Source organism: Colobus angolensis, unplaced genomic scaffold (genome assembly GCF_000951035.1).
Source record: "Colobus angolensis palliatus isolate OR3802 unplaced genomic scaffold, Cang.pa_1.0 Scaffold308, whole genome shotgun sequence".
Taxonomy (NCBI): domain Eukaryota; kingdom Metazoa; phylum Chordata; class Mammalia; order Primates; family Cercopithecidae; genus Colobus; species Colobus angolensis.
The window spans coordinates 713,433-728,911 of NW_012116355.1; the positions used below are offsets into that span (position 1 = coordinate 713,433).

The 15,479-nt window shown below is 48.9% G+C and overlaps 1 protein-coding gene across 4 annotated transcripts; it reads left to right on the forward strand.

The window, feature by feature from the left end:
• The first annotated feature begins 3,313 nt into the window (after positions 1–3,313).
• PIGO (phosphatidylinositol glycan anchor biosynthesis, class O) lies at positions 3,314–11,183 on the forward strand. 4 transcript variants are annotated; one of them, XM_011950488.1, is made up of 13 exons: positions 3,354–3,763; positions 3,952–4,049; positions 4,362–4,873; positions 5,509–5,652; positions 5,844–5,967; positions 6,300–6,459; positions 6,665–6,844; positions 7,107–7,331; positions 8,583–8,634; positions 9,198–9,404; positions 9,590–9,804; positions 10,421–10,491; positions 10,650–11,183. In XM_011950488.1, exons 3-13 carry the CDS (start codon positions 4,363–4,365, stop codon positions 10,777–10,779), a joined length of 2,019 nt encoding a protein of 672 aa, XP_011805878.1. In that variant the 5' UTR covers positions 3,354–3,763; positions 3,952–4,049; position 4,362; the 3' UTR covers positions 10,780–11,183. The 4 variants fall into 4 exon arrangements, with proteins under 4 accessions (XP_011805877.1, XP_011805875.1, XP_011805876.1 ...); XM_011950487.1 differs by lacking the exons at positions 3,354–3,763; positions 3,952–4,049 and adding an exon at positions 3,314–3,352; XM_011950485.1 differs by lacking the exons at positions 3,354–3,763; positions 3,952–4,049 and adding an exon at positions 3,314–3,352 and having other exon boundaries at positions 7,107–8,634.
• Positions 11,184–15,479: the final 4,296 nt, after the last annotated feature.

A 15,479-nucleotide genomic window follows, 5' to 3' on the forward strand; every position in this document is an offset into this window, starting at 1 on the left:
AGTGACTCATACCTGTGATCTCAGCACTTTGGGAGGCTGAGGCAGGAGGATCACTTGAGCCCTGGAGTTGGAGACCAGCCTGGGCAACATGGTAAGAACCTATCTCTACAAAAAAAAAAAGAAAAGTAATCACATCAATGTTTTAGTTAGAGCTGTCTTGCTGCAATGTGGAGAAGGGCTAGTAGGGAGAGAGAGGAGGCTGGGAGGACAGTGAGAAGGCTGCCTCAGTGATCCTGGAGAAGGGATGAGGCCTGAACTGAGATAAGGGGCTGTGGGGATGAAGGTAGAATAACTCAACATTTTTTTTAATTAACGTATTTCTTTATTCATTTGGTCAGTATCTGAACCTCAAATATATGCTAGGTGCTGAGGATATAGTAATGAAGAAAACAAAATTCCCTGACTTCAATGAGCTCACATTCTACTTGGAGGGGACAAACCATAAATACGTGTAGAATTTCAGATGCTGATGAGTTGTGCTATGGAAGGAATTAAGGAAGTGAGAGGGGAAATTTTTCCAGGGGTTGTGGTAGTGGGGGGTGCTGTACTAGTAAAGTAGGGGATTCCAGGAAGCCTCCCTGATGTTACAGTTGAGCTTCAATATTAAGGTGATGGAGATCCATTTCAGCATTGGGAATTGAAGCTGACAGAGGAGATGGCAAATGCAAAGGCCCTGAGACAGAGCTGCTATGGATGGAACAGAGTTAGTGAAGCAAAGTAGTGGCAGCTAGATGAATCAGGAGGGGAAGAGGCAGACAGTGTGCAGGCCCACGTAGAGCCAATGCAAGAACTTTTACTCTGAGATGAGAAACCAGTGGACAGGCTTTGTTTCATTTTGAGACAGAGTCTTGCTGTGTCACCTAGGCTGAAGTGCAGTGGTATGATCTCGGCTCACTGCAGCCTCTGCCTCCTGGCTTCAAGCAATTCTCCTGCCTCAGCCTCCTGAGTAGCTGGGACTACAGGTACATACCACCACACCTGGCTAAATTTTGTAATTTTTAGTAGAGTTGGGGTTTCACCATGTTGGCCAGGCTGATCTCCAATCCCTGACTTCAACTGATTCTCTAACCTCAGTCTCCCAAAGTGCTGGGCTTGCAGGTGTGAGTCATCGTGCCCAGCTTTTTTTTTTTTTTTTTTTTTTGAGAGGGAGTCTTGCTCTGTTGCCCAGGCTGGAGTGTTAGTGGCACAATCTTGGTTCACTGCAACCTCCGCCTCCCAGGTTCAAGTGATTCTCCTGCTTCAAACTCCTGAGTAGTTGGTATTATAGGCGTCCGCCACCATGCCCAGCTAATTTTTCTATTTTTAGTAGAGACGGGTTTTCATCATGTTGACCAGGCTGGTCTTGAACTCCTGACCTCAGGTGATCTGCCCACCTCGGCCTCCCAAAGTGCTGGGATTATAGGCATGAGCCACTGTGCCTGGCCGGCCTTTTAAGATAGGGCCTCACTCTGGTGCCCAGACTGGAGTGCAGTGGCCTCATCAAGGCTCAATGCAGTCTCTACCTCCCAGATTAAGCCATCATCCATCTCAGCCTCCGGTGTAGCTGGAACTACAGGCTCCTGCCACCATGTCCACCTAAATTTTGCATTTTTTGTAGAGATGGGATTTCACTACTTTGGCCTGGCTGGTCCTGAACTCCTGGACTCAGGGGATCTACCTGCCTTGGCCTCCCAAAGTGCTGGGAGTCCGTTTTGTTTTTAATAGTGGCTTTATTGAAATATTCACACATCAGGCTGGGCATGGTGGCTCACGCCTGTAATCCCAGCACTTTGGGAGGCTGAGTCTGGAAGGTTGTTTGAGCCCAGGAGTTCGAGATATAACTCACACATCATACAATTCATTCATTTAAAATATAAATGTAGTAACCTTTAGTATATTCACAGAATTGTGCTACCACCATGATTTCAGACTGCTTCACAGCCCCCCTCCACAATATTCCATTGTATAAATACACCATTTTTTATTTTTCCATTTGTCAGTAATGGACATTTGGGTTTCCACCTTTTGGTTATTATAAGGCTACTATTTTATTTATTTATTTTTTGAGACAGGGTCTCACTCTGTCACCCAGGCTGGAGTGCAGTGGTGAGATCACAGCTCGCTGCAGCCTTGACCTCCCCAGGCTCAGGTGATCCTCCCACCTCAGCCTCCTGAGTAGCTGGTACTACAGGCACATGCCAGCACACCTGGGTAAATTTTGTGCTGGGATAACAGGTGTGAGCCATTTACCCAGCCATGAATAAGGCTACTATGAACATTCATGTGCAAATTTTTGTTTGGACATAAGTATTAATTCCTCCTGGGTTTATACCTAGGACTGAAATTGTTGGGTCATTTGATAATTATGTTTATTGTTTTGAATTATCTGTTTTTACAATCCCATCAGCAGTGTATGAGGGTTCCAATTCCTCCTCCTCGTTGCCAGCACTTGTTGATTATAGCCATACTGGTGGGTTCGAAGCAGTATCTCCAGCATTTCCTGATGGCTTATAATAAGCCTCTCTCCATGTGTCTATTGGCTATTTGTATATTTTCTTTAGAGAAATGTCTAGTCAAATCCATTGCCCATTAATTGGATTGTTTTTCCCTCCTCCACTCATTTTTTTTTTTTTTGAGACAAGGTCTCACTTTATCGCCCAGGCTGGAATGCAGTGGTGCAGTCTCGGCTCACTGCAACCTCTGCCTCCCGGGGTCGAGTGATTCTCCTGCCTCAGCCTCCCAGGTAGCTGGGATCACAGGCGCCTGCCACCACGCCCGGGTAACTTATGTATTTTCAGTAGAGACGGCGTTTCGTCATGTTGGTCGGGCTGGTCTCGAACTCCTGACCTTAGGTGATCCACCTGCCTTGGCCTCCCAAATTGCTGGGATTACAGGTGTGAGCCACCACGCCCAGCCTCCCCTTCTCCACTCCGAAAGATTATTTGCTTAATTATCCAGTTGTAAGATTCAGAGGCTTTGAGAGGAGAATGAAATATCAGTTGGACTCAGCTAAGCAAAAAGGGAAAAATAAGTATTATCTCCATTTTACAGATGAGGTAATGCCTAATAATAACAATATGTGCGGCCGAGCTAGGATTCAAGTCAAGTTTGACTCCAGCAGCCGTGCTCTTAGTCGTAACCATGAATGGACAGCTGTTCCGTGAACTCTTCCTCCAGCTTGGTCCCCTGTTCCCAATTTTCAATTACTAAATCTCCCATCAAATTCTCTGGCCAGCCCCACGCTCCTGGCCAAACTTCCACAGAGATGCCGGCAGATGGCGATGGAGCCACCGGCGGGCCTCTCTGGCGCGCGCATCTCTGTGGTGCCAGGCCGCAGGCGCCGCCGCCGCCGCACTTCCGGGTGCCATTGCAGGTGAGCCAGGGTCTGCCGAGAACCTCAACCCCACATATTCCCCTCACCCTGAAACAAGGGAGTCTTCCTCTTTCCCTTAGCTCCCAACCAAGGGTGGTCAGTACCGCGGCTAGGGTGCCCAGCGGGAGGCTGGGTTGCTACCGGAGGAGGCAGAGCCGGTCGCACGCCTGGGTTCCAGCGAGGCCCAACCGACTCTCGACCCGCGCCCCAGCCTCGTTGCGTGGCGAAGGTCGTGCCTCAGGTCTCCTGGCGAACCTAGCCTCCCAGAAGCGGAGCGTGACTCCTCCCCTTCGTCCCCTCGGTGCCCGCCAGGCGGCGTCGTTGGCTGGGCCCGGGTTTCCCTGAGGCTTTGATCCATTTCCGCCCTAATGGGTGTTGAGATTGGCGAGGGGAGAGGTGCAGGAACGGCCTGTAAGAGTCTGGCTACCAATTGGAATAATTTTCCTTCATGACTGTGTTTTCAGCATTAGCATTTCCTGCCTGTACATGTGAACATTCCTATGCTCTACCCCTCGAAGATCCTGATTCAGTAGATCTGGGGTGGGGCCTGGAAATAGCTTTTTTATTTTTCTGAGATGGCGTCTCCCTCTGTTGTCTAGGCTGGAGTGCAGTGGCGCAGTCTCGGCTCACTGCAACCTCTGCCTCCCCGATTCAAGCAATTGTCCTGCCTCAGCCTCCCCTATAGCTGGCACTACAGGTGCCTGCCACCAATTTTTGTATTTTTAGTAGGGACGGGGTTTCAGCAATTTGGCCAGGCTGGTCTCGAACTCCTGACCTCAGATAATCCACCCGCCTCTGCCTCCCAAAGTGCTGGGATTACAAGCATGAGCCACCACGCCCAGCCTGGAAATAGCAGGAGAGTAATATTGCTAGGGGTTGGCTATGGGACAGTTTATCTCCAGGAAAGTTTCCGGGAGGAAGTGATTCTAGCTGGGCTTGTATTCGGGGACTAGACTATCCACCGGTTCTTTGCCCCACAGTAATGAATTTCCTTCCCCACCCCTATCAGGATGCAGAAAGCCTCAGTGCTGCTCTTCCTGGCCTGGGTCTGCTTCATCTTCTACGCTGGCATTGCCCTCTTCACCAATGGCTTCCTGCTCACCCGTTTGGAGCTCACCAACTATAGCAGCTGCCAAGAGCCCCCAGGCCCTGGGTCCCTGCCATGGGGGAGCCAAGGGAAACCTGGGGCCTGCTGGATGGCTTCCCGATTTTCGCGGGTTGTGTTGGTGCTAATAGATGCTCTGCGATTTGACTTCGCCCAGCCCCAGCACTCACATGTGCCTGGAGAGCCTCCTGTCTCCCTACCCTTCCTGGGCAAACTAAGCTCCCTGCAGAGGATCCTGGAGACTCAGCCCCACCATGCCCGGCTCTACCGATCTCAGGTTGACCCTCCTACCACCACCATGCAGCGCCTCAAGGCCCTCACCACTGGCTCACTGCCTACTTTTATTGACGCTGGTAGTAACTTTGCCAGCCACGCCATAGTGGAAGACAATCTCATTAAGCAGCTCACCAGCGCAGGTCAGTGTGGGCCACTTTGAAGGCCAGAAGTACCCTGGCAAATTTCTTCAAAATTTGAAGTCAGGGAGTCAGACCTTTGGGTGCCCAGATGCACACTTGACTATGGTGTAGGGGAACAGAGGAGAAGAAAGAGGCCAGGGCCCTGCTTGTGGGGAGCTCAGTTTGGGGCACGGAGGAGAAGGGATCTGGGCTTTGGTCCTATGAAGCTTCTAATCTGAATGGAGTGCAAGTTTTATTCTTGGGGACCTCTCAGTAAAAGGGAGAAGGGAGGAAGAGAAGATGTGGATCTTGCAAGTGTGGAGAAGAAAGCAGAGAAATACAGGCCCTGTTCATTCATTGGCTTGGAAGAAGCAGGATACACCCAGGAAAACAAATCAGTAGAGATACCCAGAGACAGAATTAGCAGAGCGTTTTGTAGGAAGGGTAAGTGTGAGGTCTGGGTGGAGTATGGTTATCAGGGAAAGCTTCCTGGGGGAAAATGTTAGGCCCTGAAGGATAAAGATTGCTGTATGGAATTGCTGTACTTCTTAGGTTACATGTTTGGAACTTCTGATGGATCTTTCAAGGGCCTCTTTTCCTGTTTTCTCCTGACCCTGACGTTTGCTCAGGCTCTGACCTCTTTCATGTCCCTGCAGGAAGGCGTGTAGTCTTCATGGGAGATGATACCTGGAAAGACCTTTTCCCTGGTGCTTTCTCCAAAGCTTTCTTCTTCCCATCCTTCAATGTCAGAGACCTAGACACAGTGGACAATGGCATTCTGGAACACCTCTACCCCACCAGTGAGCATGGGGCCAGAGCACGTAGTTCTAAGACTGGGAGCTGGGGAGGACTGCTTTAGTCCACAAATTCCGAGCCTCCAATGGGTGTAACAACCTGGGCTTGTATCCCTGGACATAGAGGAGTGTCAAAGCCTGGCTGGGGTTGAGGAGTGGGTCTTAGTCTTCTGCGCTCATTGTTCTCCCCTTCACAGTGGACAGTGGTGAATGGGACGTGCTGATTGCTCACTTCCTGGGTGTGGACCACTGTGGCCACAAGCATGGCCCTCACCACCCTGAAATGGCCAAGAAACTTAGCCAGATGGACCAGGTGATCCAGTGAGTGTGGGGTATTGGCTGGGGGAGTGGGTTTGTATCTGAGAATCTCAGGATATGTGGTCCCAGGAGAAGAAACTCTTAGAGCTTCTTTCCTGGCTGAATTCTGTCTTCTCTAGGTCTTCTGCTAAAGCTAGAGGCCCCATCCATCTTGATTAACTCAATGTGTAGCTTTGTGCATCAGGATCATGGCTGAAGACATGTCTCTTTGCCAAAGGTCTAGGCCTTACTAATGGAGTTATAGCTGGGGATGAATAGGCCCCGAGAAAAATCTTTTTTCTTTTTGAGAAAAATATTTATTCGTTTCTACTCCTGACACATTTCTTGGCCCCCAGGGGACTTGTGGAGCGTCTGGAGAATGACACACTGCTGGTAGTGGCTGGGGACCATGGAATGACCACAAATGGAGACCATGGAGGGGACAGTGAGCTGGAGGTCTCAGCTGCACTCTTTCTGTATAGTCCCACAGCACTCTTCCCCAGCACCCCACCAGAGGTGAGGCCTGGATGTTCCTCATCTGTTCTCCCAGTAATCAGCCCATGTTACCATCACAGCATCCTCATGAATACCTCTATTATAGGCCCCCAAATTCATTATCCTGGGTGTCCTCCACTCTCATTTCTTACCTAGGCCCCTGTGTCTCCCATCCCATTGACTTAGCTTTGTAATGAATCTGTTGACCACTGTCATTTCCCTTTAGGAGCCAGAGGTGATTCCTCAAGTTAGCCTTGTGCCCACACTGGCCCTGCTGCTGGGCCTGCCCATCCCATTTGGAAACATCGGGGAAGTGATGGCTGAGCTATTCTCAGGGAGTGAGGACTCCCAGCCCCACTCCTCTGCTTTAGCCCAAGCCTCAGCTCTCCATCTCAATGCTCAGCAGGTAGGTAAGTGGGCTGGGTTTCCAGGTGACAGAGCTAGGGTGGGCATGAAAGAAGCATAATGAACTACTCTGTTGTCCTTTGACTAGTCTCAGTCCCACCTTCCATACCTATCCCTTTTCTGTTATCCCTCCCTTCCCCCATCCTGGGCAGAGTTTGGGTCTTTGATTTCCACTTACCCCCTTTTGTAATACCTGTTCTTGCCTCTGCCCCAATTTATGTCTCTGACCTGTTCCCCTTGGCCTCTGACCTTTTCTCTGCCAGGTGTCCCGATTTCTTCATACCTACTCCGCTGCTACTCAGGACCTTCAAGCTAAGGAGCTTCATCAGCTGCAGAACCTCTTCTCCAAGGCCTCTGCTGACTACCAGTGGCTTCTGCAGAGCCCCAATGGGGCTGAGGCGACACTGCCAACTGTGATTGCTGAGCTGCAGCAGTTCCTGCGGGGAGCTCGGGCCATGTGCATCGAGTCTTGGGCTCATTTCTCTCTGGTCCGCATGGCGGGGGGTGCTGCTCTCTTGGTTGCTGCCTGCTTTATCTGCCTGCTGGCATCTCAGTGGGCAGTATCCCCAGACTTTCCATTCCGCCCTCTACTTCTGATACCCGTGGCCTGGGGCCTTGTTGGGACCATAACGTATGCTGGACTCCTGGGAATTATTGAGCTGAAGCTAGATCTAGTGCTTCTAGGGGCTGTGGCTGCAGTGAGCTCATTCCTGCCTTTTCTGTGGAAAGCCTGGGCTGGCTGGGGGTCCAAGAGACCTCTGGCAACCCTGTTTCCGATCCCTGGGCCCGTCCTGTTATTCCTGCTCTTTCGCTTGGCTGTGTTCTTCTCTGATAGTTTTGTTGTAGCTGAGGCCAGGGCCACCCCCTTCCTTTTGGGCTCATTCATCCTGCTCCTGGTTGTCCAGCTTCACTGGGAGGGCCAGCTGCTTCCACCTAAGCTGCTCACAATGCCCCGCCTTGGCACTTCGGCCACAACAAAACCCCCACGGCACAGTGGTGCATATGCCCTGAGGCTTGGAATTGGGTTGCTTTTATGTACAAGGCTAGCTGGGCTTTTTCATCGTTGCCCTGAAGAGACACCTGTTTGCCACTCCTCTCCCTGGCTGAGTCCTCTGGCATCCATGGTGGGTGGTCGAGCCAAGAATTTGTGGTATGGAGCTTGCGTGGCAGCACTGGTGGCCCTGTTAGCTGCTGTGCGCTTGTGGCTTTGCCACTATGGTAATCTCAAGAGCCCCGAGCCACCCATGCTCTTTGTGCGCTGGGGACTGCCCCTAATGGCATTGGGTACTGCTGCCTACTGGGCATTGGCGTCAGGGGCAGATGAGGCTCCCCCCCGTCTCCGGGCCCTGGTCTCTGGGGCATCCATGGTGCTGCCTCGGGCTGTAGCAGGACTGGCTGCTTCAGGGCTTGCGCTGCTGCTTTGGAAGCCTGTGACAGTGCTGGTGAAGGCTGGGGCAGGCGCTCCAAGGACCAGGACTGTCCTCACTCCCTTCTCAGGCCCCCCCACTTCTCAAGCTGACCTGGATTATGTGGTCCCTCAAATCTACCGACACATGCAGGAGGAGTTCCGGGGCCGGCTAGAGAGGACCAAATCTCAGGGTACCCTGACTGTGGCTGCTTATCAGTTGGGGAGTGTCTACTCAGCTGCTATGGTCACAGCCCTCACCCTGTTGGCCTTCCCACTTCTGCTGTTGCATGCGGAGCGCATCAGCCTTGTGTTCCTGCTTCTGTTTCTGCAGAGCTTCCTTCTCCTACATCTGCTTGCTGCTGGGATACCCATCACCACCCCTGGTAAATATCTCAGCTCTGATTCACCTAAAGACAATAGTGATGTGAGTTCGGCCCCTCTTGTTTTCAAGGAGGTGTTGTTCCTGATGTTCCTGAGCTTGACAGAGGGTCCCATACCCCACACAGCTGGGAAGGTCTTGGTGTCCTCTCATCTGCCATAGCCAAGTGAATTGATTCCTCCTGTTGGTTCCCAGGGTTCATGGAGAGGGGAGACAAGGAGTCCTCTAAGACTCCTTGTGGAAATGCTGCATCCTTATGAGCACATTTCTTGATTTTCCAGTGATAGAAGTAGTGAATTGTGAATATATAATGGCACAGTGAGCTGTATGTGTTTGAGAGAAAGAAAGAGATTGACCACAGCAGGGTTCAGATAAACGTGATGGCGCTTTTGTACCACAGAGAGAATTAGAATAATTAGAGTGTGGACTGTGAGGATGTTGGACTGATGGGCATGTGAGTGTGTATGAGAATTGATACTGAAGTAGTAGGAGTATATGACTATAGAGCAGTAGCCTGTGGATTAGGGAATAAGAAGTGACTGTAAAGTGGCATATCTTTTCTTCCAGGTCCTTTTACTGTGCCATGGCGGGCAGTCTCAGCTTGGGCCCTCATGGCCACACAGACCTTCTACTCCACGGGCCACCAGCCTGTCTTTCCAGCCATCCATTGGCATGCAGCCTTCGTGGGATTCCCAGAGGGTCATGGCTCCTGTACTTGGCTGCCTGCTTTGCTAGTGGGAGCCAACACTTTTGCCTCCCACCTCCTCTTTGCAGGTACCCACTCCTCCTTCACTTGCTTCCATTATTTGCTCTGGCTTTGTGGAAAGAAAGGAAACCCCTGGATTTGAATGGAGAGATGTGAGTTTGTTGGATCTTTGGCACCCCTTGGCCTAGGCTAATTGGAACCTGAGCCAGCCAGGGTGACCCATTGATTCCCGTCATACCCTCTCCCGAGGCAGTAGGTTGCCCACTGCTCCTGCTCTGGCCTTTCCTGTGTGAGAGTCAAGGGCTGCGGAAGAGACAGCAGCCCCCAGGGAATGAAGCTGAAGCCAGAGTCAGACCCGAGGAGGAAGAGGAGCCACTGATGGAGATGCGGCTCTGGGATGCGCCTCACCACTTCTATGCAGCACTGCTGCAGCTGGGCCTCAAGTACCTCTTTGTCCTTGGTATTCAGGTGGGTGTAGGAGAGAGATCAGGAAGTGGTGTTCTTTCTCCATGGGTGTGTATCAGTTTCTTTCAGACCTTCAAAACCGTGGGAGAGAGCCTTGACTGAGGTACACATAAGTGAAGTGATTGCTCAAGCCCAGTGGCCTCAAATGGCAACTCAGAGACTTGAACCTGGGTCTCCTTAATCCTAGTCCTGGATTGTTTCCTCTCTACAACCTAGATCTGGACCCTGCTAGTTGCATTTGAGGATTACTCTATCAGTGGACAGACTAGAAAAACTGAGGTGATAGCCAGGATTTTCTTCCCAAATTGTGGTCATGGATCCTCCTCCTTTCCTCTAGAGGCAGATGTGGCACTGGTATCTTCCTCCACCCTGGGGCCAGAGCCTGAGTGTTAGCATTACAGATGGATAATGACTTGCCCAAAGTCACATAGTGAGTCAGTGCTTGGGGCAGGATGGGAAGTAGGTCTCCTAACTCCTAGCCCAGGACATGCACTATTTTTTCCACTGACACGCACTATTCTCCTATTTCCGTTTTTTACAGGGGCCTAGAGCAACTCTCCCGTTGCCCTGCTTCCTCCTCCCCTTCACAAGTAACGTGGCCCCTCCTCTCCTCCTCTAGATTCTGGCTTGTGCCTTGGCAGCCTCCATCCTTCGCAGGCATCTCATGGTCTGGAAAGTGTTTGCCCCTAAGTGAGTAGATTTGCTTGAGAAGTAGAGGTGGTGGGGAGGGAGAAACTTGGAACAAAGTATGAAGATCCCAAACATCCAGGATGGCCAGGGTTTTGCCTCTACAGGGAAAAGGCAGTAGACCTACTCTGTTCCCTGAGATTCTCCACCTTTCTTTGCAGGTTCATTTTTGAGGCTGTGGGCTTCATTGTGAGCAGCGTGGGACTTCTCCTGGGCATAGCTTTGGTGATGAGAGTGGATGGTGCTGTGAGCTCCTGGTTCAGGCAGCTATTTCTGGCCCAGCAGAGGTAGCCTAGGCTGTGGTTACTGGCACATGGCTACAGAGAGTGCTGGAGAACAGTGTAGCCTGGCCTGTACAGGTACTGGATGATCTGCAAGACAGGCTCAGCCATACCTCTTACTACCATGCAGCCAGGGGCTGCTGACTTCTAGGACTTCATTATTCTATAATTCAGGACCACAGTGGAGTATGATCCCTAACTCCTGATTTGGATGCATCTGAAGGACAAGGAGGGTGGTCTCTAAAAGTGGAATAAAATAGGCTGGGCGTGGTGGCTTACACCTGTAATCCCAGCACTTTGGGAGGCAGAGGCGGGAGAATTGCTTGGTCCCAGGAGTTCAAGACCAACCTGTGGAACATAGCAAGACCCCATCTCTACTATTTAAAAAAAGTGGAATAAAATGATAATACAATTTTATGTGTCTGAGATGTGGGGGAGCCCCACTGTTCTACAGGGGTTGTGAGGAGGATCAGTCTCTCTACCCCCCAGGCACAGCTGAGATCAGTCATCAGGTGCCTGGCTGTGCCTGAGACCCTTTAGGAAGTGGTTGGAGTTGTCTGAATTCACTGCCTCCACCTCTTCCCAAATCAATCCTATTACCCCACCACGATTTTCCTTTGCCATGCAACACATTTTGTTAAGTTCCTATTCTTTGTCTGATAAAGAGAGAAGACTGAGAAGACAAGCCCAGGCATCATGCAGCACCGGCTTTAACTGTCTGAGGTCCCAAATAGTGCTATGCCCCCACTCCACTGGGCCTTTTCACTATAGAGCACCCTTTGCCCTTCCCTTCTGTGGAAGCCTCCCTCCCTTGTTTCCCAACCTGTGCCACTCTTTATCAGATCTACATGCACATCTTATGTAGCATTCCACTTTGTCCCATTCATCATTCCTGACTTGAAGTCAAAATTGTGTGAATCCACTGGTTCTCTTCTCGTGTATGTTTTGTGCCCTCTGTTCATCCCACCACTCCTTTCATGTTTGAAATACTGGCATGAAATCCTCCTAGAGATTCCATCAAAAGAGTTGGGTAGAGGCCCTGGAGAGAAGCGTCAGGACTGATATTTGAGGTTTGACCATACCTAGAACAGGAGGAGCTGATACCACTGAAAAACAGAACAGACGTTAAAACCATGGGATAGCACCTACTTTTAATTGGTAGAAACTAGAGAAGCTGAGTAGTAATGGTTGTGAAGTATAAACGTTCACTGCTGTGGTAGGTAGCTAAGGGAAGAATTGAAATTATTTTTAATGTTGTTATCATTTTAAAGACATATTTTTGCTCTGTTCCCAGGCTGGAGGGCGGTGGTGCAATCATAGCTCCCTGTAGTTTCAAACTCCTGGGCTCAAGTAATCCATCTCAGCCTCCTCAGTATCTGGGACCATGCCTGGCTAACTTTAATTTTTGTAGAGACGGTCTAGCTACATTGCCCAGGCTGTTCGTGAACTCCTGGCCTCAAGTGATCCTTCCACCTTGGCCTCTCAAAGCACTAGGATTGCAGGTGTGAGCCACAGCACCTGGCTAAGTTCAAATTATTAATGGCCAATGGTCCCTAGTGTTACAGATGCCAAATAGTAAGATGATGGAAAGTATGTTTCAGCGGGGCATGGTGCCTCATGCCTGTAATCCCAGCGCTTTGGGAAGCCAAGGTGGGTGGATCAGCTGAGGTCAGGAGTTTGAGACCAGCCTGGACAACATGGCGAAACCCCATCTCTACTAAAAATACAAAAATTAGCTGGTTTGTCATGCACCTGTAATTCCAGCTACTCGGGAGGCTGAGGCAGGAGAATCGCTTGAACCTGGGAGACAGGTTGCAGTGAGCCAAGATCATGCTACTGCACTCCAGCCTGGGTGACAGAGCCAGACTCCCTCTCAAAAAACAGAGAAAAAGGATAGCTTGTTGTCAACCATGGTAGAAAGAGGTTTAATAATGCAAGGGGGTGAAGTTGGCCCCAGCTGGCCTGTAAGATGAATTAGAAAAACGCCTCTCCCCAAGTCTGATGGACACAACTCCCAAGCATGGTTTGGTGAGCAAATAGTGTCTTTGTGAGAAAGGCGAAAAAAACAAAAAACAAAACAAAAAAAGCCCCTTTCCTCCATCCCTAGCACCCATGGAAGGATTTTAGGCCCTAGTTTCTCCACTTCTTAGCCAGGTGCCCTGCACTTTTTGCAGTAGCCTCCTTGCCTGGAGCCTAAGACTAATTTGCTTATCTGCCAACCACTGTCTATTCTTTCTCCTGGTATATCTATAAGATAAAGACATTAGTACATTGATTTAAACTATTAAAAATTCTTTCTAGCCAGGCACTATGGCATGTCCCTATAGTCCCAGCTACTTGGGAGGCAGAGGCAGGAGGATCACTTGAGGATGGCAAGACTCCATCTCTATAAAAATAAAAAAATTAGCCAGGCATCGTCCCAGCTATGTAGGAGGCTGAGGTGGATCACTTGAGCCCAGGAGTTTGAGGCTGTAGTGCACAATGAATACACCTGTGAATAGCCACTGCACTCTATCCTGAGCAACATAGTGAGACCCTGTCTCTCTTGAAAAGAAAAATTATTTCTTATCCCTGCCTTTTCCTTGAAATCAGAGTCTATTCTACACTAACTCAATGATTCTTTTCTTTTTTTTTTTTTTCCTTAAGTTTTTTGTAGAGATGGCATCTTGCTGTCTTGCCTAGGCTGGTCTTGAACTAGCCTCAAACCATCCTCCCGCCTCAACCTCCTAAAGTGTTGGGATTACAGGTGTGAGCCACTGCACCCAGCCCTGATTCTTTTTTAAAAAAGCTTTATTGAAATACAATTTACCATAAAATTTACCCATGTAAGGTGTAAGACTTAATGGTTTTTGTGTATTTACAGAATTGTACAACTATCACCAGAATCAATTTTAGAACATTTTCATCAACCCCAAAAGAAAATCTACTCTTTAGGTATCACCCTCCAACCCTCCCTAACCCCTGGCTACACTAATCTGCTTTCTGTCTCTATATATATTTGCCCATTTCGGATATTTCACAGAAATGGGATCATCATAATATGTGGTCTTTTATGACTGGCATCTTCCAGTTAGCATAATGTTTTCCGCTTTCATCTATATAGCAGCACACAGCAGTACTTCATTCTTTTTCTTTTTTAAAATTGAAGTAAAATTCATATAAAATTCACCATTTTAAAGTGTATAATTTAGTGGCCATTAGTATATTCACAACGTTGTACAATCATCACTATCAATTCCAGAATGTTTTCATTACCCCAAAAAGAAACCCTATACGCTTAAGCAGTCATTCCTTCTCTTCTCCCCCTTAACTCCTGGTACCACTCATTTGTTTTCTGTCTGTATAGATTTGCCTGTTCTGGACATTTCATATAAATGGGCTCATACAGTAGTGCCTTTTTCTGTGTTATTTTCCTTTACTCAGCCTATTGTTTTCAGAGTTCATCCATGTTGTAGCATGTATTGGTACTTCATTCCTCTTTATGGCCAAATAATACTCCATTGCATGGATATACCACATTTTGTATTGGTACTTCATTCCTCTTTATGGCCAAATAAAGAGGTACATGTAGCATGTATTGGTACTTCATTCCTCTTTATGGCCAAATAATACTCCATTGCATGGATATACCACATTTTGTCTTCCATTCATCCATTGAAAGCCATTTGGGTTTACACATTTTGGTTATTATGTAATGCTGCTATAAACATTTGTGTATAAGTTTTTGCTGAGACATATGTTTTAATTTCTCTTGAGTGTATACCTAGCTGTACACTGAGCAACTGCTGGGTCATAAGGTAACTCTGTTTAATCTTTCAAGGAAGTGCCAGCTTGTTTTCCAAAGTTGCTATATCGTTTTACAGTCCTACCAGAAGTATATATGGGTAACGATTTCTCCACATCCATGTCAACGCTTGTTACTATCTGTCTTTGATTCTAACCATCCTAGTGGGTGTGAAGTAATATCTCATTGTGGTTTTGGTGTGCATTTCCTTAATGATTAATGATGCCGAGCTGAGCATCTTTTCTTGCGCTTATTGGAAAAATGTCCATTCAGATTCTTTGACTATTTTTAATTGGATTATTATTATTATTATTCTTGGACCAGGGTCTTGCTCTGTCACCCAAGCTGTAGTGCAGTGGCATGATCATGGCTCACTGAAGCCAGAACCTCCTGGGTTCAAGCAATCCTCCTGTCTCAGCTTCCTGAGTAACTGGGACTACAGATGTGCACCACCATGGCCGACTAATTTTTTATCTTTTTGTAGAGACAGGGCCCCACTCTGTTGCCCAGGCTGGTCTTGAACTCCTGGGCTCAGGCAGTCCTCCTGCTTCAGCCTCCCAAAAGTGCTGGGATTACAGGTGTAAGCCAGTGTGCCTGGCCAGCATTTTTTTTTTTTTTTTGAGAAGGAGTCTTGCTCTGTTGCCTAGGCTGGAGTGCAGTGGCGCGATCTCCGCTCACTGCAAGCTCTGCCTCCCTGGTTCACACCATTCTCCTGCCTCAGCCTCCCAAGTAGCTGGGACTACAGGCACCCGCCACCATGCCCGGCTAATTTTTTGTATTTTTAGTAGAGACTGGGTTTCATCATGTTGTTCAGGCTGGTCTTGAATTCCTGGGCTCAAGTGATCCCCCCGCCTCAACCTCCTAAAGTGTTGGGATTACAGGTGTGAGCCACCACGCCCTGCCGCTAATTTTTTTTTCTTTTGTTT